The 26,718-nt window shown below is 42.1% G+C and overlaps 1 protein-coding gene across 1 annotated transcript in view; it reads left to right on the plus strand.

Moving 5' to 3' along the window:
- The first annotated feature begins 331 nt into the window (after window positions 1-331).
- TLL1 (tolloid like 1) overlaps window positions 332-26,718 on the plus strand; it is a 101,844-nt gene continuing 75,457 nt past the window's right edge. The window contains exon 1 of the mRNA XM_040971421.1: window positions 332-476. Coding sequence (XP_040827355.1) covers window positions 332-476 — 145 coding nt within the window. The remainder of the gene's footprint in view (window positions 477-26,718) is intronic.

Raw genomic sequence — 26,718 nt, forward strand, 5'->3', positions numbered from 1 at the left:
GGGCTCCTTTACCTGCCCTCCGCCCACCCGCGGGCCCCTGGCCAACTTCCCCCTGCGAGGAAGGCTAACAGCCAGCGCTTGCCCTCTCCTTCCCGTCCAGCCTGCATCCGCATGTCTCCGGACACCTGAACACTAGCGACCTGCCGAGGGACGTTCCTAGTGGCGAGGAGGTGGGGGGCAGCAAGAGCCCCGGTCCCCGCACTGTCCCCAGCTCGCCCCGACCCCGCACACCCCCGGAGGCCGGCTGGGCTCAGGGTCCCATCCCCTCCTTTCTCTCCGGCGGCGGCGGCGGCGGAGGAGGATGGGGTTGGTAATGCTTCCCCAGAGGAGGATGCTCCTGTGGCTGCTGTCCTCCGGGATCGTTTTTTCCTACGGGCAGCCGTGGGTCTGCGCTGGCCTCGATTACGATTACACTCTGGCTGGGAGCGAAGAGGACCAAACCGAGACGATAGATTACAAGGACCCGTGCAAAGCCGGTAAGTGCTCCTCGGGTCGGGCCAGCGGCGCGCCCGGGGCTGGGGGAGTGGGTGGCACGGAGGGTGCCGCCTTTCCGACGGCGGTGAGGCCGTGGGAGCTCACCTGTTTCCTCCCCTCCGCCTCGCCCTCCCCACCGAAGGGGGCGTCCCGCGTCGCTCTGGAGTTGCGAGCTGCGGGATGGGGTGCCAACTGCCGGCCCCCCTGCTTGGCGCGGTAGAGCGTGCAGGAGTTACTTGCTCCCCTCCCTCCGCCAGCAAAAACGAAACAAGTCAGGAAGACAGCTGGCTACCCGGGCTCGGAAACCCCGGCGTTCCGCGGGCTCTCGGTACCTCCTCTTTGTTCCAGGGCGGGGTTCCCGGCGGAGAACCCGCCGGGCAGGACCCCAACCCCCAAATGCTAGGGACCCGTTGGCGCTGCCACCTGGGGGCACCGCGCTACTCCCCCATTTGCCAGGAATTCCGAGAGTGAGTTCCAGACTCCACTGGCGTGAAGGCAACCTCGGAGGAACTCCCTTCTAGATGGGCTATTAGTCCATTTAAAAGAAAGCTAGACTAGGAGTTTGCTCCCAAGCTAGCTTTCCCATTCAAACTTGCGTCCTCCCGCCCCAGGAACCGCAGAGGGCCCCCGCAGCTGCTCCTCGCCTGGCGGGCTCCCCCGGCGCCCGGCTCTGCCCCCTCCCGGGCGCACAGCTGGCGCCTCTGCGCGCCTCTCCTTGCGCGGGGCGGTGCTTGCCTCCCTGCGCCCCAGGCCCGGCCCCACGCGCGCGCCGCGTCCCTCCACCACGTGAGCGAGCGCTTCCCGGCCGCGGGACCCTCTGCCGCCGGGCTCCCGGAGGCTGCTGAGCGGGGACTCCCAGCTAACTTTGGAAATAAGGTCCTGGGGGTTGCGGGGCAGACTCGGTCGGGGTGTTCGAAGGCCGAAGGGCACGTGGTGTCCTCATCTCTAGAGGTGTGGGCTTTGGCGAAGCTTCCAGGAAGGGATGGGCAGATGGTTCCTCCCTTTGCTCGTGGGGGTTGTTCACGCGTGACTGGCATTTCTTTCGCTCCGTGTTGGGTTGACCTTACTCAGCCTCTCTTGGTCCTGGGGGGAGGAGGCGCATGGACAAGTGGAGGGAAATGTTGCCTATTTCCTGGGTGATTTCCCCCTCTGATGATACTCTGCGCTGACGAGGAGGTTATGTGTGTTTTTAATCAGTTAGCAGATCTTGCTTGGCGCACATTGTTATGGCAGATATTTAATCAGAACTCAGAGGAGCTTAGGAACTGGCCGGGCTGGAGCTCAGAATTGCGATGTAATTCAATTTTGCTTTAAAGTCTCCACCTCTCTCAGACCTAAGGGTCTGATTCCCTACCCACGTTTCTGGGGTCCTGCTTTGCAGTTTGGGTAAGGGGCATGTTTCACTAAGCTTGAGTGACTGGTGACGCACTGCTAGCAATGTGTTGAGGGACGCTTGTAACTGGGGGAGGAGGAAATGCGGTCCATTGTTTTGGAAGAACCCCCAGGAAACCATCTGCTCTGATGTGTGAAAGAGTCACCCCACCAGCCAGCAGTGTGAAATGTTTGCAGCAGGTGTATTTACACACAGTCCCGTTTACTTGCCTAAGGAAATAAACACCTAGGGCAAGCCTTAAAAAGGAACCCTCTCCCTGCATTTCTGCTTCTGGCGTCTTTGATGCCCTTTCTATCTGAAAGTGGCTGTTGGAATGTAGCCAGAATGAAAGGGGCCCGTTATGGCTCTCATGTCATCTTTCTCCATTTCTGACTGTTCTTTGTGACAAGAGAAAGGCATGGCCCAAGGAGAAGGAGATTCCTGGGAATGTGCCTTAGTGGAAATGTAAGGTGGTAATTTGCTGTCTTGGTGAAAGACCGGCAGAAAGTCAGTGCCTCCCATTTACTACTGGAAAAGACAAAAGCAATTTGAAGTAACGGGTGTGTGGGGAGGGGCGGGGAGAAGCTAAGTAATACTCTGAAATAGCAAGGCTGAGGCTGAGCAAGGTCACATCTTGACAGTATTTTCCATACAATCCAAATAGCTAAATTTATTATTACTTTCATGAGACGAGGATGTAACCTTTGACATTTCCAGAGCTCCACCTGGAAATCTAAAAGTCAGCAGAGTTAAATCTATAAATACGCCAAGAGGCCTTAAAACGCCTTGTCGATATAAGATTCCTCAACATCATGAAATAGTATCCATCCGTTTAGTCATGGCGAGTTAGGCAGTCCTAAGTCAGATTTGCTCATAGCTATAAAGTGATCACTCAAATCTTTCAGAATAAGAATGTAACTCTTAAAACGCAGTGCTTTTCAAACAACCAAAACATAATAAATACAAGACAGAACACAAGAATTACCTTACTAAAACAAAATGTGCATTTCCTTGGTCAGTCACCAAAAAGGAAATAAAAGCCTTGAATACAAGAAATAACACACAAAGTCCTTTGGTAACTTGGTACAATTTAACAGTGTCAGCATGAGGAGACAGCTTACTAGAGTGGACTAGAAATTGACAAAGAGTCATCAGTTGAATAGAAACTATTAAAAGTTGTTGCAAGTTTTTTTTTTATTAAAAGGATCTACTTTTAAGCAGATATATATTTTCATAATTTATCAGCATGTATATATATATATTTCAAAAGCATTGCTACTTTAAAAGAACATTAGATTCTAAATCCAATTCTAATTCAGGATACATTTACTATCAATGTTGAAGTTTTAGAAAATGCTGCAAGCAATACATTAAGAACTGCAGTCAATATTGTCATACACAAATCTTTGTGTTTTTTTTTATAGATTTTATTTTATTTTTATTGGAAGGTCAGATATACAGAGAGGGGGAGAGACAGAGAGGAAGATCCTCTGTCTGATGATTCACTCCCAAAGTGGCTGCAAAGGCTGGAGCTGCTCCAATCCAAAACCAAGAGCCAGGAGCTTCCTCCAGGTCTCCCACATGGGTGCAGGGTCCCAAAGCCCTGGGCTGTCCTCGACTGCTTTCCCAGGCCACAGGCAGGGAGCTGGATGGGAAGTGGGGCCACCGGGATTAGAACCAGCGCCTGTATGGAATCCCAGCCATGCAAGGCGAGGACCTTAACCACTATGCCATCGCGCTGGGCCTGTCATACACAAATGTTATAAGATTTACTTCTTTGAAACCTTCCTCACCCCTCCCCAATGTATTTAAACCTGTAAATATTTTGTCTTAACCTCCCCTTTCTAGTCTATAGAGTGGAACGGCCGTTCTTCTGTAAGTCAGAGTGCTTTACAAGCTCTCTGTTTAGCCAGAAACTCTCTTTCCTTCAGAACCTCCTTTACATTTTCCCTCTTGGGAACTTTTATTTAATGGGTGATTCCCTTCACTTACATTTTGGAATAATCTATTAAAAATCTCCTAGTTGAGGCATTTTCTAAATAACAGAACATAAAATTTCAGGCTCAGTCACTTTAAAATAGTCGAGTTATTTGTCATATATGGATAATTTATGGGAGCAATGGTTAACAAACCCAAATATCCTTTTTCATAGAATCTAGATGCTAAGATTCCTTAGGTTTAGTTTTGGAAACATCCGTGTTATTTACATTACCCAGTTTATACTTAGCAGACATAAAAAAAAATGCATGAGACAAGCACAGCTACCATTTTAAATCATTTTCTTATCCAAAAAAATTCTAAAAGCTAGTTCATTGTACTTAGTACCCAGAACACAATATTGTATCTTCATTGGAATTATTTCTTCATAGGTCAAAATTGCACCTTTTGATTTTCAAATAACTAGCCTGTTCAGTATTTCCTAACCAGCAAACACGGGCATAAATTCATGTTACTAATTTTGAACATTTTCAAATTTGTTCTTTTGTCCTTTATTTTTAAAATTAGTTTAAAGTAGATTGCCTATTAACGATTACTTAAGCTTTGTGAAGAAACTCACGTTTGGTTAACACAATTTTTATAAACTGCCCTGGGTTGACAGCAAAAATAAAACTTGCGTAAATGGAACTTCTTTTCTCTCATTTTCTTTTAATTTTGTACATCTCTGGCTGGAATAGGGTGACACTGAGCAGACAGTGTGAAGTTGCCATTCCTCATTCAGTCTCAAAGCGCACTGAGGCCAAGCAGTGGGACTGTGAAACAGCATCTTTTTCTTTCATAGATTTAAATGTTCTGCATATAGCAAGAACACCTTGGGAGGCTGGGAGAGCAGAGCTGTGATCACTGGACCTGTTGGACCAAGTTTCAAACCAAGTTTGGCAAGTTGCAAAGCAGTTTCTGAAGGCAGTGATCTCTATAGCTCCGAATGGGATGAAACTGATGTCCAATCACAGTGAACCAGATTGTCAAAGATTCGTTCTCTCCAGGTCCAAGCAGGAAGAACTCCCCTGAAGTCCAGTGTCAGTCATAGCAGAACCTGGAAGAGAGGAACCAAGGAAATGTTACCTTTGGATTGTCATGCATGCTGTTCACCGAAGACTTCTCTAGATCTCAAACTGAATTTTAACCCAGTACTTTTGCTCAGTCAGTGCCTTAGGCCAGCACAGCCTAGTCAGTGGTCCAGTCGAGGTGCATGCTCAGGCAATTACGGAACAGCCTCCAGGAATGATTGTGGGCCAGGGAAAGATGTGTCACAGCCAGGAAGTCCTTTCAGGATTGTGATCCCGTCATGGCGGAACAATTCCCCCAGTAGTTGGAGGCAAAACTTTGGAACCCTCAACTTGGCTCCACTTGGGAAACGTATAAAAAGCCAGTCACTGACATCAGCATGATTGAAGAAAGTGGCTATTTATTAAAAGAACTGAGCAAGGATCTAGGCGGCTCTTAACTCATTTATGCATGCCCTGAGAAGTTGGAGGTGCAGGCTGGTACGGAATGAAACTGGGATGAGAGGGGCATGATCAGCTGGTCTGCATTGCTGCTTGGTCATTTGTGAGTGTCCTGTGATAGGTCGGTGATGCTGTGTTCTTTGGGAGTTGATGATGGGGCTCTTGTTGGTCTGGGGTGGCAGTGATGCTCTGCTCAGACCTGGAATTCCCCTTCACAAATCACTGCAGGACAACACTGGCCAACTGGTTTCTTACCTGTTGGAGAAGCAAATGACTCCTTGGGTCTGGTGACTGGTTCCTCTGAGGCCAGCTGGATGGCTTTTCAGTCAGTGAAGCCCTTTGGATAATGGGCATGGAATAACACCTTGGGCTGGGTCCTGTTTTTATGTTATGGGGGTTCAGTGTCAGTAGTTAAGGATTTATGTATTCATAGTCAGTGGCTTCATGATGACCTGACTTCTGGATAATGATCAAGTATCTCTAAGGTCACATTGCCTGGTGCCTTTGTAGCATTTATGTTGTGTTTCGCGTTCATGTGCTCTGTGATGCCAGCAGAGAACAGAACCAGCTTCAGAGGCATCCCTCAGAACACATTCTCACCAGTAAGCAATATGCATGTGTATCACTGGTCACCACTGTAAAAACTCCAGGGAACAGCACAATGGATAACTAAGAAACAGTCAAATGGGCCAAGACCCACATAAGAAGTGACATCTTGAGGTTCCTTAAGCATCGCTTGTCCAGGGGATGTGTTCATGATGAATGCCACATTCACATACTTAATCTTTTTACTTTTAAAATATGTCATCTGTTTTCTTCTGTATATTCTTTTAACCTGATGCATTTTGTTATGGATTGAACTTATTATTGTCTTGGTACACACAAGGAGATTGAGACCCTAAAATGTTCCAGAGGTGAGGCTGTCATCACAGCAGGCACACAGTGAGAACTTTAATTATGATTTCTGTATTCCCGATGCTTTTCTTGTAATAGGTCCTTTAGATAGGTCCTCCAGCTGGCACCAATATAATGAGATTGGCAGCTGAAGAGGTGATGTTTGTGCTATGGGCACCTATTGTAGCTTAGCTGTGGATTGTCACTTCTGGATTTTTAAAATGAAATTTGAAAAAATTTGTAATTTTTAAAAAGTTTGTATTTAAAAATTATTTCAAAAAATTGAAATACTTTTCAATTGCTTGGAGAATAGAATAACGGCTACTCTTGGGGAAGTGCTCTCTGAATTTCAGTTTTTATAAAATATATATATGTATATATACACCCTAGTTATATGTGAAACAAATGAAGATACATGCCCCTAACTATAGGAGCTTTAGAGAAATATTTTAGTGCTAAGTTGTATAGGGATTCTAAGTACTAAAATGTTGATGATAGCTTTTCTGTATTGACTAATGCAAGGGCTGGGTTGAGTGGGTAGAATTCAGTCACCAGTTTCCCTGTCGGCATGTGCTTTGATATTTAGAGTGGTAATATGTTAAGTTGATTAGCACTTCAGATTTTCTCTTGGGATATTTATTGAATTTATAACTATGAACCCCATAAAAGGTGTCAAGAGTATCCCTTCAAATGTATATGATTTAGAAGAATAGTAAATGATGGGTAACACCCTTAGAACGCAAATATACTATGTGGATGCAATTAAACAACATTGTCATTTTCAATTCTAACTTGTCTAAAAGCCCTCTGAAGGTTTAAAAGCTCCAGGGAAAAAGTGAGTCCAAGAAATTTCTTTGAGGGCCAGTCTGCTTTCCTAAGAGTAGAATGTCTGGCACATTTAAAATATATACTGTGTGTGATATTGACTAAATTACAATTCCTTGGAAGAAAACATATTTTCTTTGAGTAAATGATCATGTTTTCTGGGAGGAGGAATTCCTGCTCGTACTTGTTTTCTGACAAGCAAGCACAAGCTCTGGTAAAACAGGCTCCTTCTCATTGCTGTTGCTTTTCAAAGCTTGAGAACTAGGGGAACTTTTATTTCACATATATGAAGGGGCTTGCAAGAGTTTAAGATCACTGTGGTGCAAATATCTTGAAATCCATGCATTGTTTTTTTTTCCATAATGCTCATTTTTTTTTTCACAAGCTTTTGGAAGAGCCCATTTGTGGATGGATTGCAAAATATTTTTGCACCAAAATAGAGTATCATTGACTTCTACTTCCAGAAACACGTTAAAGTAACCTCGTATTTTGTAGCCTAAGAAGGGAAACATTCTATACCTGGACAAGGGTTACAATAATTGGGATTTACAATTTGGAAAGAGTAACAGAAAATAGTGACCCACACCAGAGACCTTGTGTTGCCTGGTTTCTGCTGGAAAGATTTGGAAGTGCTCTTGTGGGTTGACTAGCGACCAAGAGTTGATACACAGAAAGATGGTGTTGATTACAGGATACATGCATCCCCAATCTGTTCCAGGATTACATATTTAGAATAGTAACAGACCTCTACCATATGTAACAGAAGTCGGAAGTGGAATGAAACTTCATATGCAACACTGTTTGGGGATGGCATTGTGGGGCAGCGGGTAAAACCACTGCCTGTAGCATCTACATCCCACGTACGTGCTGATTTGAGTCCCACTGCTTCATTTTCAATTTAGCTCTGTGTTAACATGCCTGGGAAACCAGTACAGGATGGCCCAAATGTTAGGGTCCTTGCACTCACATGAGCAATCCAGAAGAAGCTCCTGGCTCCCGGCTTCAGTCTGGTTCAGCTCCAGCCATTGCAGTCATTCGGGGAGTGAAACAGTAGATAGACAATGTGTTTCTCTTTTGCTCTTTCTCTGTATCTTTCAAACACATAAGTCTTTCTTCTTCTTCTTCTTCTTCTTCCTTGTGGAAAAAAAAAGACTATGCAGAAAAAAACAAGTATTCTCTCATTTCTTATATATACATACATATACACAATTTATTTATTTACGTGAAAGGTAAAGGGATTTGGAGGGAGGGACAGAGAGATCTTACGTCCTCTGGTTCATTCTCTAAGCCTGCAAAATCCAAGTCTAGGTCAGGCTGAAGAGCCAGAAACTCTATCTGGTGCCCCTCATAGGTATGCGGGGCCCAAGCACGTGGGCCTTCTCTGCTCCGTCCAGATGCATCTGCAGGGGGATAGTGGACAGCTTGTAGGGGCCTGGCTCTGCAGGGGGCTCGTTGACAGTGTAGGAGGGACCTGGGCCGGCCCTCTGCAGGGGGCTAACTGACAGAGTGGTAGGGACCTGGCCTTCTGCAGGGAGCTAGCTGAGGGTCAGTGTAGGAGGGTCTGGCCAGCCCTCTGCAGGGGGAGCCTGCATTGTAAGCCCTGGGTTGATCTGATGTGCCATGATGTCAACCCTCCTCACCTTAAGCTGAACTGCACTTGTGGTTAACTATTTTAAGGTGACTTGCCCGATGCCACTTCATGCTGGACACAGAATTTGTGTCCAAAACTCTGAACTTTTTCTTAAAAAAAAAAAAAGCAGTTGAAAATATAAATATATAAAAGTAACATATACAAGTATGTAATATTTCATACATAACAAAAAGTGTAACAGTGTGATAAAACGGTGGTTATTCTTGGAAAATATATAAAGGATGTTACTGGAAATAACCCTTGACCATCTCTCATGTGTCAGGTAACAGAAAATGCTTGGGTGGGTAGTGGGCTCACAGATATCCACTTCTCAAAAAAAAAAATAGTATTTAGTTAATTAAGTTTTAATGATTTAAAATGCCATACTGCCTTTCTATCCTCTCCCTCTTTGCCTCTCTAATACGAATAGTGGTTTTTAGTTTTGCAAATTTGAACTGGTTTTAGAAATTAGGTTTTCAACAGTGCAAAATAATGATGTTTTGAATAACATAGATTTTGGAGTGTGAGGGTCATGGTTCTAACACCCTCACATAATCACATAATAATATTTTGGCTAATTATTTAACTCTTTACTGCTTCAATTTTCTGATCTATAAAATGTAGAGGTGTTACAATAAGAGTTTAAATCTAAAAGAGTATCTATTCTCATACATTTGAAAGGCACAAAGTTACACAGAGAGACAGATACACATGTTTCCTGAAAGGCGCACAACAGGCAGAGCCACCTGAGGTCAAGGCCATGGCTCCAGAGCTTGGTGGGTTATCCCCGAAAAAGGCAGGGACTCAACTACGTGAACTAATTCCTCCCAGGGGCCACACGAACAGGGGCTAGAATCAGAAGCTGACATTGATACCCAGGCACTTGATGAGGGCTGCGACCACCCGAACCACCCTCAATGGCTGCGTCAGGTATGTGCCTCTGTTACAAGAATTCAGTTCATGTGGGATGCATATCCCTTTGTCAGAAACTTAAAATTTTCATTTTTTCCACCTATTATAACATAAATATAGATGTTGCAGAGGGTTGTTTTAAACCATAACTGCTTTTTTTTGTGGGAAGATTCTTTTTATAAAAACACTTTTTGAATAGTGGTTTTTTCCCATTGCCATATATAATATGCACTTACATCGTAAGTGCATGAAATCTTGTTGTTGAGAAAATAAAATACCGCAGTAGATTTGTTTTTGTAAGAAGATACCCTGTGTAACCAATGTGACCATTTTCTATAAGTTGCTGTTTTGATTATTTGCTCCCACGCCTGGAGCACTCAGCATCTATGGCCACAGCTCAGTTCCCATTCACTAATGTGTAAATGGAATCTTGGCTCTGTAGCCTTTCAGCACTGCGGTTCAGCTTTCTGACCATCTGGCTTGACTTAGAGCTTCCACACTCACAATTCCATGTTTGCACAGAACTCAGTTTAAACCCATGGCTCCAAGGTGCAAAAGTTAATTCATTAAATACTTATTGAACATCAATTACAAATGCAACTTATTTTATGTTTAACATAGTATTTGTTTCTTCATGGAAGCTGAAATTTCCTCCTTCTCCCCCCGCCCCTGCCAAAAAAGAAACATTTCCACAGCAAGTTTCAGTTTTGAGGCTTTTGTAGTAATGCAGAATGAAGTTAATAAAAAAAAAAAAAAAGAATAACATCAGTCTAGGTAGTGTACATTAATCAAGAGCGTTGGATGTGGTGTAGGAGACCTAAGTATGAATCTTATCCTAATGCCTTGATCAGCCTACAGCACTTTGGAGTCCTTTCATTTGTAATGTGGTATAGTAACACCTAATCTATAAAACATTTAAAGGTTAAATGCATATGGTCTTAGTAGATTGTTAGGCAACGGAGACGTTAATTAATGTGGCCAATGTCTTGCACTTGAGGTATTTCAGGAGTGTCCGGAAGAATATAACAAGTGTTATATTCCTGAAGTTTGAACATCATCCAGATGTCTCAATGAAAGTGAGAGAAAGTTTCTAAGCAATGGTACATGTTCTACGTATATTTTCTCCATGGAACAAACATGGTGTAAGATCTTAGAGTCAAATAAGTTAAAAGACGAGGGTGTAAAAAATTCATTGATTTTGGGAAGGGACACCAACTGGTAACTAGTTTGGACAGACAAAGGGGTGTGTGAGAGTTTAAGTTTTGGCAAGAAATGGTTCTGGAAGATACAGTACAAGGATCTTCCATACTCAGGGTGTGAACTTGATTCTTTTGGAAGTGATAAAGAGCATTACCTAAAGGTTAAAGCAGTGAAATGGCTGGGCTGCAGTCACATTTTAAAGACACGAAACGGTAAAGGCTTGTCTGATTTAAATGACGGAGGAAGAAACGTGCAATTGGAGCAGGGAGGTGGTTATATTACAGTGAGTGCAAGCAGTGTGTTTGTATTTGGCAGTTACTGTACAGAAAAAAAGAAAAGGCTGGATTGAAGAGACCACCAGTGAGCTAGAGGGCCTTAGGGTGAAAGTCAAGACAGTTCAACCAAGAGTGGAGTCATGGGGGACGATTCCTTGGCTCCAGGGTTTAGTGCCTGGGTAGACACTGATAGAGACGAGCCAGGTACATGTTTGTAAAATGGATGGATTTCATGTTGAGTCACACACAGTTCCTGATCTCTACGTCACAAGCTCCCTCCTGTTGCTGTATGGGAACATTTTTGTTATATTTGCACTTTTGGTATTTGTTAACTTGGAAATTAGTCAGTCAGATCTCATTGTTTAGATTTTGACTGGAATTAAATTGAATCTATCGGTTAATCAGGAAAGGATCACTTTTAAGATATTTAGCCTTTAGTCCATGAATATGGTATGCAAATTCATTTTTTAGCATTCTTCAGTACTGTTTCATACATTTTAAATGTTTTATCTGTAGAATTTTTACAGGTTTTGGTAGGTTTCTTAATATGTTTTGTAATTTTATGACATGAAATATCTTTAAATGTTTTGTAATCATTTGCAGACATGTGTTTGATGTTGATAGTCCTTACTTATGTAACATTGTTTCAGCATCAGTATTTTATCACCATATCTTGCAGGCAGTCTATTGGGTCATCTGGAAGCAAACATGGAGTTCTGTTTCTTGCTTTTCTTTCCTATACTTTTAATTTAACTTCATCGCTATGCTGACAATCTTTCAGTGTTGAATAGAAAGTATGAGCAAAGCTAGCTTGTTCTGTTCTCAATTACAAAAAGAGTGCTTTCAATTATTTATCAATTATGGAATTGAATGTCTTTAAAAAAAAGGTACCTTTTATCACACCAAAGAATTTTGCCTTCAGTGCTATAATTATCCTTATTTAACTTCTACATGTAGTGAATTAGAATGTGATTAACCAATATTAACCCATTTTTACATTCTGACATAAAAAGTTTGTATATAATCTAGTTTTCTTATATTGATGATCTTAGCTTAATTTATTTTACTATCATATTTTAGTATTATAGTCACATAAGCCTTTTAAATACTCTTAAGTGATCTGTGGGAGATTAGAATTGTTTATTGAATTTGAAAGGATTTTTCCCTTTTTTGCTTTTGATAGGTGTCTCAAAGTACTAACAGATCAGGACTTTAAATTGAGCACTTGACAGCATTGGACCACAAAACAGGAATATTATAATAGAAATTTAAAAATATAAATCTCATTTGGGAATCACGGTTTCTTATGATATTTCAAAGGATAATGACATTCATTCCTCTACTTAATTTCAAGCTTCTTTTTTGAAAAGCAGTTTTTGTGGTTTTTAAGTAAGTACCTTGGATTGTATAAATTTAATTATCACTGCTAGAAGTCCTAAATTTAGGAATATTATATTTTTGAGGGTTATCTATTCGGAGTTCCCAGATTGCGAGGGTCTCTGTCCTTTGGGGCGCACGGTACAGTGGACTCCGGCATTCATGCCAAGCGTGGCTGTCGCCCTCAGTCAGACTACCCTCAGCCTTCTGCTCGTCGCTCTGGATTCCATCTTTTTCTCACCATCATTCCTTTTTCTCTTCTGCCATCTATTGATACATTTTGAAAATATTCTATCTAATAGTTTTAGTGATTCCAGAAACAGAACATTGAACTCAGATATTCATCTCACTACTGATTGGTGTTTTTATTTAAGAAAATTGTCGAGGCTAAGTAAACGACCACCCAGAATGTGTGTGATCTGACACAGCACGGTTGAATCATTTGATAATTTATGGGACATCAGATCGGATACTGACAAGAGTTTTGTGAAAATTCATCACTAGATTAACTACTGCTCTGGTTCCTTTCAACAAAATTGGGGGAAAAAAAAGAAAGGTCCAAATAACCCAAGTACATTGTTTTCCTGTTTGCAGGAAGTTTGTGCTCCTTTCTTGGCCTTTCCTGCATTTCTGTTTTCATGGAAATGAAATCTGGTTACAATTAGTGTCAGATACAACTTTGGCATATTGTAACCAAGAATGGTACTTTGGAAGTAGTTAGGATTGGGTTTGAAGGAGCAAGAGAGCATGTAAGTGTGTCAAAGTAACCACAGCTGCGCATCTGTTTTAGGAAAGCACCAACAGTCTCTTCTCTGTCACAATCCACAGTCACTGACCAACGAGACTGCAGGTGTCCAGTGGGGGTAGATTAAAGGATTATCTTACAGGATTGTGTTTTCTTTTGTTTAACATTTTGCTGATTTAAGATATCTGCATGATAGTTGTATAGACAGTAGAGAGTACACCCAATCAGTGGTTCACTCCCCAGATGTCTAAGCAGATGAGGCTGGACTGTGGCTTCAGCCCCGAACTGGAAACACCATCCAGATCTCCCCATGGGTTGTAACAACTCAACTGCGTGAAGCTGTGCTCTTCCTCGGTTCCCCTTTGCAGCAGCCAGGAAGCAAGCGCTTCCATGTGGCATGCAGGCAGCTGTATCACCAGACTAAACTTTCTCCTGTGCTCAGCTTTTCGGTATTTAGTAATGCTACAGCTTGTTTCCGGAATAGCAATAGTTTTTCCAAACAGTATAGCTGAGAATTCAATAAGCTGAGCCTCAATGCTTGTTTTTATAAGTAAAGGTGTTTAAAAACAAATTTTACTGGAACATGACTGTACCCATTCTCTCACGTATCATCACTGGTTACTTTTATGCTACCATAGTAGAGTTCAGTTGCTGTGATTACAAGGGATATAGTACATGCAGTCAAAAGCCTAAAATATTTTTTCTGGACCCTTTAGGAAAGTATTTGCTAACACATTAGTCATAGCAGATATTAGATACCTAACACTCACTGTGTGCTGGCTTCTTGCTATGAAGTAAATAAAAAATCCACTATTCACAGTAGCCTTATTAGGTGGGTGATGTTATAATGCCTGTTTAGCAGATAAGGAAACTGAGGCACAGAGAAATTAAATGATTTTCCTACATTACGGAATGAGAAGTGTTGGTGCTGGGATTCAGACAAGAATGGCTTGCCTCCAAAGCCTGAGCTCTCTCATGCGGCTGCTCTGATAGAAGCAGGGTGGAGGAGAAGCAGAATATTCTTCAAACATCAACATATTACAGAATTTATGGTAGACATCTAGCCAACTTAGGTGAAAATCTGGGTGGTATTGAATTTCCAGAAAGTAGATCTGTTTAATTAACTTCAAGTTGATTACCGTCTTCCTGCTCACCCTGAAACAGTGTGACTAGCTGATCTTTCATGTGGATGTATTCACCGACAGTTGATTGCCTTTTTTTTTGTTCAGCCTGTCTGTGTGTGATGATCTGCATGGCAGATGACTAAGACCCTTCCTCCAGCATCTCCAGTTCTCCATTCGTCTTGTTGTGTTTTGTTCAGCGTCATGCTGTGGAATGGTGCCAACAAAGAATCAGGCTCAGTTCCCAAGTTTCTGTCTCCTAGCTTTGAATTTCCCTTAAACCTGTTTTCTATTTTCTGCATCACTGTGATAGAGAGTCAGTAAACATTTGTTTCTGTAATTGTTTGTAACTAAAACATGTGAAACAAAACAGGAGATTCTGACAGCTTGCTTATTCCTGTGGAAACCATTTTAATTTGGATTTTTTGACATATATGTATATATATGTAAAATATATTTATCAGTAATTTCAAAAATGCTTGAAAAATTTAACTGATAATCTGATAACTATTTATCCTTATGATGATTACACTTATTACCAGATTACACATATGTGATATGCAGTAGTATTTATGAATATGATACTGTCAAGTTTTTCTTAAGACCATCATGCCTATAGCTTCATCCATTTTTGAACTTAAACCATACTACTTCTTTCTTTTTCCCTTCAATGTGGGAAGCATGAACTTTTAAAGGCATGATAGGTTAAATCAATCCTTGCTCATTGCATTAAAACAACCACATCAGTTATAAAAAGGTGTGTGTTTCCTATGACTGGGCACCTGTGAAGAATTACCAGTGTCTTGTGGAGTGTGTAGAATATAAAAACATATGGATGGTCCCAGTAAATACAAGAACTATGCAAATGACTGAGGTACAATTATTTTAACTGATAATATGTTTGATAAATTTTTCCTACAAACATTGAAAATGAAGCAGTAACCTTTGAAAAGATTCACCTTGGAAATGCTTCCTAAAGGGGAATGAGCTGAATTTGAGTTGACAAGAAGGAAAGTGTATTAGATACTAATTATGTCTCTGGCATTTGGCTTTTTCTAAGGGTGTATTTATTTATTTGAAAGGCAGTTTTCATGGAGGTGGGTGTGGGAGAGACAGAGATCTTCCATTCCTTTGTTTCCTCTTCAAATGGTCACAGCAGCCACAGATAGACCAGTCTGAAGCCAAGAGCTGAAGTTTTCTCCAAGTCTCCCACATGGATACAGGCACCTGGGTCAAAAGGGGAGCAGGCAGGACTCTAACCCACACCCATATAGGATGCTAACACTGCTAGTGGAGTCTTTACCGGCCATTCCACACAGCTGGCCACACCACTTGAATTTTTTTTTTCAGAGTATTTTTGGATATCTAAGCAGATTTTACAGGTTTATAAAACCAATAGAATGGGACTTTTCCCTTTGAAAAATAATTGTGACTTCAGAAGGGATAAATGAACTTTGTTTCCACCTGGTAAAAGTGGAAATGCCCCTTGCACCCACATCATCCAAACTTGAATCATCTCAGCTTTGATTTGTAGCACCAAACTAAGTCTGTGTGGAATACAGACAATGAGATGAAAAATTGGATGGTGAGTCAGAGTGGGACTAGATTCTGAAGCTTCATAAATGCCTAAAAATGTACTTGAACTGAGGATTTCAGAACAGAGATTGAAGTTATGAATGTGATTGGGTCCCTGCAATAATCGAGGCCAGGGAACTACTGATGGGGTTGAAGGACAGAGTTTAGAGTCTGGGTGTATTACCAAGGTAAATCCAACAGGACATCTTGACGGAATCTGCTCACAGACTTGCCTCTCTTGCCTGCTGTCATGGCCCAATCTGACATGGTCCAGCTATGGCTTTTGTGTGTACCAGTGGTGGTTGATACCAACAAGCCCAGCCCAGGTCTTCCACATGGGCAAGTGTATTGGTGTGGCCCTGAAAAGTCCAGCATTTGCCCCCTATATATCTTTTTTAAAAGAAAGAAAATAGGCAACTATGCTGGCACGATGGTATAGTTAACTCAAACTTGGCATTAACCAGGTCCAGAATTCCTGCCAGCCATTAGCTGCTTTTCTCCAAGCAGTGTAACACTTGCCTAGGTGCAATTCAACCTAGGCAGTTGGCTATAGCTGGGGTTTTATATCATCTTTCTCATGTACAATGTTGATCAATATTCTGGCTAAAATAGAGGGAAAAAATACTGAGAACTCATCATGGATCAGGTGCTCTCCCATGCAAATATCTTACATTTTAAACATGTTAAATAATACAGGATGGAATCCCTTGTCTAAAATTCTTCGAACCAGAAATGTTTAGGAATTTGGATTAATATATATATATATATATATATATATTATATCTATCTCTCTATATATATTATAATATATACATTTGGCAGAATTTAAACAGACCTCTTAAGCTATCTTGAGGGATAAAACCTGTGTCTAAACATGACATTCATTGCTGCTTCACTTACCACAGAGCCTAAAGGTGATTTTATGCAGTATTTGTAATGTGAGTGGATTTTGGCTACCACCTGTCACATGAGATCAGGTGTGGAGTTTTCCACTCAAGGCATCTTCTTGTCATTCAGAAAGTTCCAGATTTTGAAATGCTTTCGAGTTAGGAATGTCTTACAATAAACTGCACTGGAATTTTCTTTAAAGGCAGATGGATGATGAGGGGAGGGTGAGAAAGAAAGCAGGCCAAAGCAAGAGGGGGCAGTCGGCTCCTCGGAGCGGGTCCTCTCCGAGCTGAGGAGGGCTTGGCTTTGTTGCTGAGTGAAAACTTGTGGTTAGGACTGAATGCCTTTGATGACTGAGTGGTGTGATGAACTACAGTTTCTCTTCCTTTGCCAGATCCTTCACTGCCTGAAGCAGGATGATTTTTTTTTGATGGATCTATGGCATTTATGGACTCTATTTTCTATTCATATTCACACATGCATATGGTCTTTCTTGATTAATATGTTCCATTGGAATATGGAAGTGAAGGTAACTTCTTTAGAAAGGTCAATGATAGATTCTCTTGCTATCTTTGGAAACAAACAAAAAATAGCCTAGTTCTGATATTTGACCAGCAAACATGCTGATATGGGATTCCCGAGGCTGCTGTGTGACCAAGTAAATTCAACTGTTACTTAGCAAAGCCACAAGGCTGAGAGTTGAATATCTGTGTGGTTCACACTATGCCTTATCCTTTAAAGGAAGCATGATTTTTGTTTGTTTGATATTTCCACAAGACATGAGCTACTTACAAAGCCCATTTATTCAAGATTGAGTTCATTTCCTAATTTTGTTGTCTTAAGAAAAACAGTTTTGTTTTCTTAGATTTTGACATTGATCACTACATTTTCAGCATCCTCTCCTAGAATTCCAAATGTAAGAATTGTAGAATTGTATAACTCATAATTCAAAAAATATAGAACTTGAATTTAGTAGTTAAAATTTTAATCATTTAGTATAACAAAAATTGGAATCAAAAGCTGCTGCTTATTAAGAGAATAAATATTTTGGTATTAATTATTGATATACCTTCCCACCAATGAAAGTAATAGCTGTGAAATTATTGGACTAATATATTCGATGTGCTCAATTTACATATGTAACAATATAACAATGTGGTAACTAATGCATACATAATAATAGTATATCATTTGAAGGAAGAACTGTCAGGATTGTATTTATTTAGGTTTGAGTAGTTATGTAATACTTCATTTGCTCGTTACTTGAAATTTCCTTCTTTAAAGTGTGATCTTTCATAGTGTTCAGAGTAAGTGTACGGTACAGAATCAGCAATTGCAGGGTTGGGAAGACGTGTTGAAATCATCTGAAACTGTAGATTTGGGTGTGGATCGATGTAGGTATTCTAGGCTTTCATCCTCCCTTCTTGTGCTGGTGGGATTGGTTCTGAGTGCAAAGGACGGGTGGCCAGTGGTGATGCCATGCTAGTGCCTCCTGAAGGGTATGCTTAAAACGCTCAACCTGGGACACTTCTATGCTTCTTCACTTCCAGAATGACCATTGCTCTAAGCAGTGTGGGACAATGCCTGGGCCACCCCAGCCCTGGACGGTCAAGAAATACCTGCACTTCTCATGAACTGGCACTCACATGGGAACCCAGTGCATGCAAAGCAAGTACCTTAGCCACTAGGCCACCGTGCCTGGCCCTATGCATAATATACATATATATATTTAAGAATTTTTCACAAACTTTTTGAAGATTCCTGGTAGGCATGGATTTCAATTTTTTTTTTTCAGTAAGAATGAACTTGTCCCTTCCTTTTGCACAAACTTTAGGAAGTACTCTTAAATAAGTGTCACTGATTGTTGAAAATGAGAAATATGCACACACATATACACACACACGGCTGAAATCCATAGGATATTTATGACAGCAGAACTTTGGATATATCTCCATTGGCCTGCCTCCCCTCTCCTCTGAACTGTTTTCATTCTCTTTCTTGCTCTGTACCCCTACTTCAGCTCTTCCCATATTCTGAGGTCGGTAGGTTTTTCTATTTGTGTCCCCTGACGTGAAGTTTTATACCATTTGGCCACTTCCTTATCAGTATTTTATCACTTGGTTTCCTGGCAGGTTTCATATGGAACATTTTTTGACATCTTTCACTTGATGCTTTATTGTTAGACAAGATTAAGTTCTAAGTTGCTGGACCAGAAAAAGAAAGCCGTATTTGGTTCCCAGGGAGTCATGAAGCCCTGGGTGGTGTTGACAGGTGTGTAAGGTCACACTTGAGCTGAGACTGTCTGTGGTTTGAAACACTTTGGCTGTGCCTGTCAGACCATTTACAATTTAAAATCATGCCTTGAGGCCACATCAACACGTGTTTAGCGTGAAGTAACTCAGGCGAGAGAAAACCATAGAAGAGCAATGCCCAAAGAGGAGAGTCAATGGAATTTGAGAAAAATATGTGAAAACCTGGAATGCATAAAGAGGATAACATTACAAGGTGACTTTCTTTCCAGTTATTTGAGACTCAGATATGGGTGTGTGTGTGTGTGTGTGTGTGTGTGTGTGTGTGTGTGGGTAGGGGGAGAGCCACTGAGTGAGACCAAGCCTCATTTGTGTGTTCACACCCCGATTGCCTGCAAAGCTAGCCTGGGCCAGGCCGAAGGTGGGAGCTGGGAACGCCAGCCGTGTCCCCACTCGGATGGCAGCAACTACCCAGGGGAGCCATTACGGCTGCCTCCTAGGATCTCCACTGGCAAATACTTGGATTTAGCAGCTGGAGCCTGAAATTGAAGCTTAGTACTCTGAAATGAAAATTGGACACCTTAACTGGTGTCATAACTGCTAGACCAAATGCTTCTACTGAAGGTAAATTTCAGATTGACAAAGAGGGGGAAGGCCAGTGGATGGTAAGGAAAGAAACAGAAAAATGCATATTGCCAAGGTTTCAGAAAAGCTGGCTGTGGTTGTGGAACCCAGGGAAGTAAGCAGTGCCCAACACTTGCTGCAGTTCCAAGAGGAACTACGTTCTAGGAGTGTAGGAATTCATTGAACTTGATATTCACACTTTAAACATTATGCACTTCAGAGCAATATCGTTTTGGAACTATTTGAACTTATTAGCATCAATACTCCGTGTATTTGTTATTGGTTTGTTCTGGGAAATCTGTGGTTTCCCTTCCTGCCTAGGCTTGTGTGATGGAGTGATCACTGATGAGAGGAGAATGGATCAGTCTCCCAGACATCACTAGCTTCTACATGTCTTTGAACGAATTATAAAAGCATACCCCTTCTAAACCAAAGATTTATAGTAAGACACTATTCTTTTCAGGCTTTGGTTGGCATTGGGAATGAGCTGAGTGGACAGCTGTGCTTGCCACACAGGAACATTTACACATAAACAAATGTTGCACTGATATTCTGCAGCCCTAGTGAACACATCACAGCTTTTGCCAACAGTTGATGATGCTTTTGGAATCATTAAGTCTCCAACATATAGTACATTCTCTTCAGTCTTATTTTTAAAAATTGTGGACTTCCAGAATTAGAGACTTTCAACAGTTTTTGTCAGATTTCAGAGCTTCAAATAAATATTTTCTCATATAATATTATTAGAAAAGTGAATCTGGAATGTAAGGGTTTTTTTATGGCAACCAACCAGATTTTGGGATAGAAAAACAATGAAATTTAGGTGAAAGCTGAAAATTTTACATATTCTTAAGTGGTGAAGGTTGGGTGACAATCATGGAAACTTGTCATCCCATATTTTCAGACCATTGAGAACCTATGGATTGAAATAGAAATAAGACACCAAATATGTCTATATCTCTGTATCTAACTAGCTAACTGGCTAACACTTATGTGTCAGCTCTGTCTTGAGTATATAAATTTGGGCTCTAAGTTGTTCCTGAGGAGATAGAAAACAGATTGGGAATGTTTCAGGTTAAAAATTTCACATTTCATTGATGTTAAATGAATTTTGAAAATAAGAGTGACTATATAAAGACTCCTGTGAGACTGGGATTTGGGTATCACGTGGTTTGCAATTGGGTCCTATCCTCTGGTTAACCTTCTCGTGTTGCAGGAAGAGCAAGGTCGTCGGAGGAATGATGGTGGGCAGGACATGGGGGGCTCATGTGCCTCAGGGAGAAGGTAGAAGAGGGATGCCTCTGTTTTCAGCACCTGTTGAGTCTGATTTTCACCATCGAGAGATGAGACCATCCACATTTCATGGGTTCTCTTTGTCCAGGATGCAGTGGCTGGTGGTAGTGCCTTGCACTGACTGTGTTGGTATCCAGTCCACACAGTGAGGCCACTTCAAATCCTGGAACTGTAAGCACAGCTCCAGGGGATCCAAGCACCTAAGTTTCCTGAGCTACTCTAACATTTCACGAGCATCGCAATGGTGGAACCTCATGATTTATGCATTTTGAATAGCTACAATTCAAATTGCAGGACTGGAGCTATAAGTACCCATAAGGGATCCCCATGCCTATGAGGTGAGGATTTAGCTACTGGACCACAGCATCTGCCCCACTAGATTCAACTCCTGACTCTAGCTTCTGATCCAAACTTCTCATACAGACCCTGGAAGACAGTAGCAATGGCCCCTGCCACTAGGTTTCTGCCACCCATGTGGAGAAAAGGGTGAAGTTCTTGCTTCTGGATGTGGCCGGCCCAGCCATGATAATGCAGGCATTTGGGCAGTGTCCCAGGAGACTGAAAGACTTTCTTGCCTTCTTTTCCCCTTCTTCTTCTTTTCTCTCTTAAATAAAAACAATGAAAAAGAAACAAAGCTTGAATCCCTAGAATCTCAATAAAAATCTCTTCATACCATGGAAAATGGAGATTGTTTTGGAATATATGTATAGTAAAATCAGTAAAAATATATTTGTTTAGTCTCTTAGTTATGATTGAAGAATTTCCAAAAAGCTTGTGGAAAATGCCTATTATGAAACAATGAATGAATTTTTAGGAAGATTTTTTTGCACTAAAATGAACAATTTCTCCTCCATGCTCCATGAACTTCCTGAAAGTTCTAAATTCATCATGATTCATATGTTTTATTACTCAGAAAAGAACTTTAGATAAGTTTAAGCACTAAAACTAAAGTAAAGATTGTTAAGATGTCACTAGAATTTAATGTGCATGTTGCTCTTTAGAATTGAGAGTTTCGGTATTTGGGTGTTTTTTTTTCTTTTCTCTCTAGCTCTTGCATGAGTAGCCACAGGCCTAGTAACAACACTGCTGTTTTTAATAAAATGGATTAAGAAAAATGTAAGAGGATTAACCGCTCCAGGTTCTGGCTTCTTTGCTTCATGTGAGTGTGGGCTGCAGCCAGGGTACTCTACATGTTGATTAATTGGTGCTTTGCTTGGAGTTATGGAGAAGATTAGCTCCTTCGAGATTGTTCAACTGGAGCTGTCATTTCCAACTAGGAGCAGTTGGCTGCCTCCTCCGCTGACTTTGGAGAGCACATGGGAATGTCTGGTGACATTTTTCTTTGCACAGTTCAGGGTGACAATTGGTTGCCCATGGTGTCTAGTGAGCAGAGACCAGAGACACCATTGAGCGTGTTATGAAATGCAGCAAACAGCACAGATGTACGCAGCCAGAGCAGCAGTAGTGTCGAGGGTGAGCAAACTTGGCTGCTTGGCTTTTCCGAGTTTCTTTTCATTTCTTTTTCCATTCTGACTACACAGATAGGTGTTGCTTTCTACAGAAATCAGAAAGCCCACTCCTGCGGGTGCTAAATATCATCTCTACAGTATCCTTTCCCCAGGAAAGGAAGTCGGGACCATGCACTGTCACTGCATGATAACAAACAGACCACCTTTCATTTCTTCCTTTCTCAAGTTCAGAATTAAACAAGGTTTCTTTGACCTCAGTGAAATTCAGATGATTCCACTTGATGGGATACTGGCTGTCTGGAGCTCTGCTGTGCGCACTGGCAGGGGACTGGCACGGAAGCCAGAGTGCTTGGCTCTTGAGCGTCAGGATCTAGCTGGGGAGACAGATGTGTAGACAAGTTACCCCCGAACTGCCCATGAACATTCCAGTAGACATGTGATCCAAGTTCTATGGTAGAATGTGGGAGGAAGCTACTGTGAGGAGGAGGTTTGGGGAGGAATCCCCGGAGAGGAGGAAAGAAGAGAGAAGAGTAGAGGAGAGGGGAGGAGAAAAAGAGGGGTAGAGGAAGAGAGGGCAGAGCAAAGGAGGGTGGAGGATATGAGGAAAGGAGAAGGATGGAGGGGGCTAGGAGGAGAGAAGCGGAAAGGAGAGGGAGAGAGGCGGGAAGGGAGCTGAGGGAGGACCAGGCACAAGGAGAGGATCTCATCTATTTTTTGGTGGGGGTGGCAGGGTCGGGAGGAAGGATTCCCCAGCAGGAGAGGAGGAGTCTGAGGCCGCCGTAGTAAGGAAAGCGGTCAGAATGCTGGAATAATCTCGTGTGTTCACTGGTTTCGGAGCACAGCAGTCGCTGAGTCAAAATGCTTCTCTGGAGAAAAAATGAGTTTTTTTTCTGGGAAGCACAATGTTTTCAATCTTCTTTTTAATTGTCCTGTTCTCATATGCATTGGATAGTTGTAATCTGGAAGTAACTGTATCCTGGTAATCCCTCACCAAGAGTATTTTTTTTTTCTTCTGCCTTGGAAAAACAAGTTATTGACTAGTTTTTAAGAAAAAATAAAACAAAAGGATTTTCAATGAGAGAGAATGAATGGATGAGGAGAGCTCCCACTGGCTGGTCTGCTCCGCACTGATCTGCAGTGGTCAGAGCGGCACCCAGAGAACTGGCAGCTCAGTTTCTGAGCCATCAGCATGGCTGCCCGGGTCAGCATTGGTAGGAAGCGGGATGCAGGAGCTAAGGCCAGTGCAAGTGTAGGCATTCTGACAGTGTGGCCTGTAGCCCTCAACCACTGTGCCAGACACACACCCCATCTCCCTAATGTAACAGAAAAACAAACTCTATTTCACTGTTGCCTGAAAATGCAGACGATTTCTTCAAAAGAGGACAAAATGTAGTGTTACGAAATGTGGGCTACCCCCTAGCGCTTGCTCTTACACTGCAGCCATTCACTCATCTCCAGTGTGTGTAGCACATGCACAAACAGCTTTAAACACAGTCCGGGATTCCTTCAGGCCCTGTCTGCCCTGCACCTGCCTTAACTTGTAACTCAGGTGCTGACTCACAGTTAATGCTAGGATGTGTAAGGCAGAAAAGTCAGATTCAAGAAATCCAACTTATAAAATCTTAAGTCTCCGATTCCCTCCCCTGGTGCCCATTCAGTTCCCTTGAAGTAATTTGGAATTTTAATAACACCCTCGGGGCATGGGTTTAGGTAATTAAAACTGCTGATTTAATTGACATCCAGGTGAATCAAATACAGAAGCACCATCCCGTTCAACAAGCACAGCAAAATGGTAGCCATGGAGCCAACCTCTGGGGAGTGCAACGTGAAGTACTGTCGATTTCTGGTGCTGCTTTAAACAGGTGCTCCGAGTGGTCTACGAGCCCATCACTCTCAAGTTCCTTTTGTGGTTGTGAAAGACAGAATCTTCCTTCTGTGTCACAAAAGACACTGTGAATACTTTGAGGGCAACACTTCTCTGTAAAGACATGGTTGAATGTTCCCTGTGCAAGTCTGATTTTTCTTGGGAGAAAGGAGTTGAAGTGGCATGACTCTTTCTGTTCTCTTCCTTTGGACAGATCCAGATAGAAAAAGAAGTTCTGCACTGCATCTCTCCGTAACTTGGTGAAAGTTCAAAAAGTCTGTCTAGTGTTTCCAGCCAAGCAGCTGACTTTCTGCGACAGGTTATTTCTTGATGTCTGAACTTCACTTTCTAGAAATAAATCCAGTGATCTCCGCTACTCACTGCTTAGGACGTATGAAGTAACGTCTGCTGAATCTGTGAGAATGAAACGGTTCTAGGACACCAAAAAAGTATTTTTCCACTCTTGATATCAGTTCATTCTCTGTGTGATGAAATTTGAAGTGGTCTCATATTTGGCAACCTTTTTTTTTAGAAAGTAACATTTATGACTAACCATTCATGACAAATATGTCACAACCTTCCTTAAGCCAGTAAATATCCCAGAAAAAGAACAGGCTTGGCTGGAGTTAAATCAGACAGCTTCACTAATTTTCCATTAAATTAAGCCAGTAAGTCTTAATCTGACTTGAGGTAAGGAGGAGTGCTCAGAAATAAAGATTTGGGTGTATTCTCCCAGAAGTCTCTAGAGGTCAGCTGACTTCACAAGCTTCGCTAGTTTCCATGGAGTTTGTAGGGTTAGCACTGGGAGTGGACATAGGACCATCATGAAGAATTAATGAATTAACATTGGCAAGTGTGATATATGAGAATTTAAAACATATTGAGTTCAGAAAGACATCTTGTTATGCAAAAGGTGATAAGCTTATCTTATTTCATTGTCTGTAATATTCTGAGCAATTAGTCACTGCTGCTTCAGCACAGGCCTGGACCAAGTGTTACTGAAAGAGTCACATATATTCTTGGATGGGTTAGTCTGCTTTTACTTAACAACGGCAGATCTCAGTGGTTGCAACAGAGGATTTGTGACCCACAAAGACTAAAATGCAATATTTATTACTTGGCTTTTTATAGGAAAAGTTTGCTGACCTCCGTGTTAAAGAATTTTCTTTTTAAAAGCAAAATTAATTTCTGCAATATAGATCTTTTCTTTCAGGGTAGCTATTCCCTGGACAAATAAAATTCTTCTCTTTTGAAAAAGCATTAATCCCAAATGCTTTTTTTCTCTCCCTTGTTTGCTTTACAATACTTGAGAAAGTAATTTAAAATGCCATTGTTAAAATTGTAAACAAAGGAATGTTGCTTTTAATACATATCTGTAAGGACTCCAGCTTGTGCTGTGCCCTTGAATATCATGTTATTGTCTATGTTAGGGGCAATTAGTAAATAACGACATTAGCCAGTGCTTATGGAATTCTCTTTTTGTGTCAGGCACTGTTTTAAGTGGTTTTACTTTTCTTTCAGCATTAGTAACTTGAAATAGAGGTCCCTTCTCAGGCTGGTCCACCCACGGGCAGCCCTGATGCATCCAGGTCCCTTCTCAGGCTGGTCCACCCATGGGCAGCCCTGATGCATCCAGGTTCCGTCTCAGGCAGGCCCCATCCATGGGCAATGTTGCAGGGATGCCAAGTAGCACAGTACATTCACTCTAAGCCCTTGACAATCCCATCCAGTCCTAGCAGGTACCTCCAGCATTCTGCACAGGGCCTGAGGATGTGTCTAGAATGTCTTGCCTGCCAGCCGTGAGCTGAGGTCTTGCAGGTGCTGTCTTGGATTGCTTTCTGCCTGCCCATGCAATGTAAGAGCATTTCCTTCCCTTTTCAGACCCCACAGCCTTCACTGCAGGTGGTCTGAGCTGCTACTGTGCCCTTTGTCCCCTTGGCTGTGTCACCCACAGTGTGGCAGTGGGGACATTCTTTGGAGAGACCCTGCTGCTCCTCTCACCCTTCCCATTGCTCTCAGCTTCTCCCCCCTTTTCTTTTTTTTTTTTCTGGGCTTTCCCTGAAGTTACCTCCACCTTCTCCTGGTGGTTTTCATTCTCCCTTTTTAAGTGCAAGGGACCTGTTGAGAAAAACTCTTAATCATGGAGGGACATTCTAAAAATGGGAAAGGTGCTTCCAAAGGCATTTTGCCACCTCTGATAGGCGACGACCTAAACCACTGTGGCAACTCCTGCCACCTCTGACAGGCGACCTAAGCCCAGTGTGTGCAATTCCGAATTGAAGAGTGGAATTTCTGTGTGTGAGGTGGTGATTCTGATGCCTGATAAAAGTGAGAGTGCACGGTGCCTGTGAACTAGATCAGAGATAACAGGTGGTGCCTCAGGGGAATGCCCCAGGGAGCTGAAAGTAACCAGGGAGAGTTGCGCTTCAAGACAAAGCCAGAGTGGAGGAATCTGCTTTGCTCCCATAGTACAAAGGTAACTAAT

Source organism: Ochotona curzoniae, unplaced genomic scaffold (genome assembly GCF_017591425.1).
Source record: "Ochotona curzoniae isolate NIBS_2020 unplaced genomic scaffold, NIBS_Ocur_1.0 contig_21, whole genome shotgun sequence".
Taxonomy (NCBI): Eukaryota; Metazoa; Chordata; class Mammalia; order Lagomorpha; family Ochotonidae; genus Ochotona; species Ochotona curzoniae.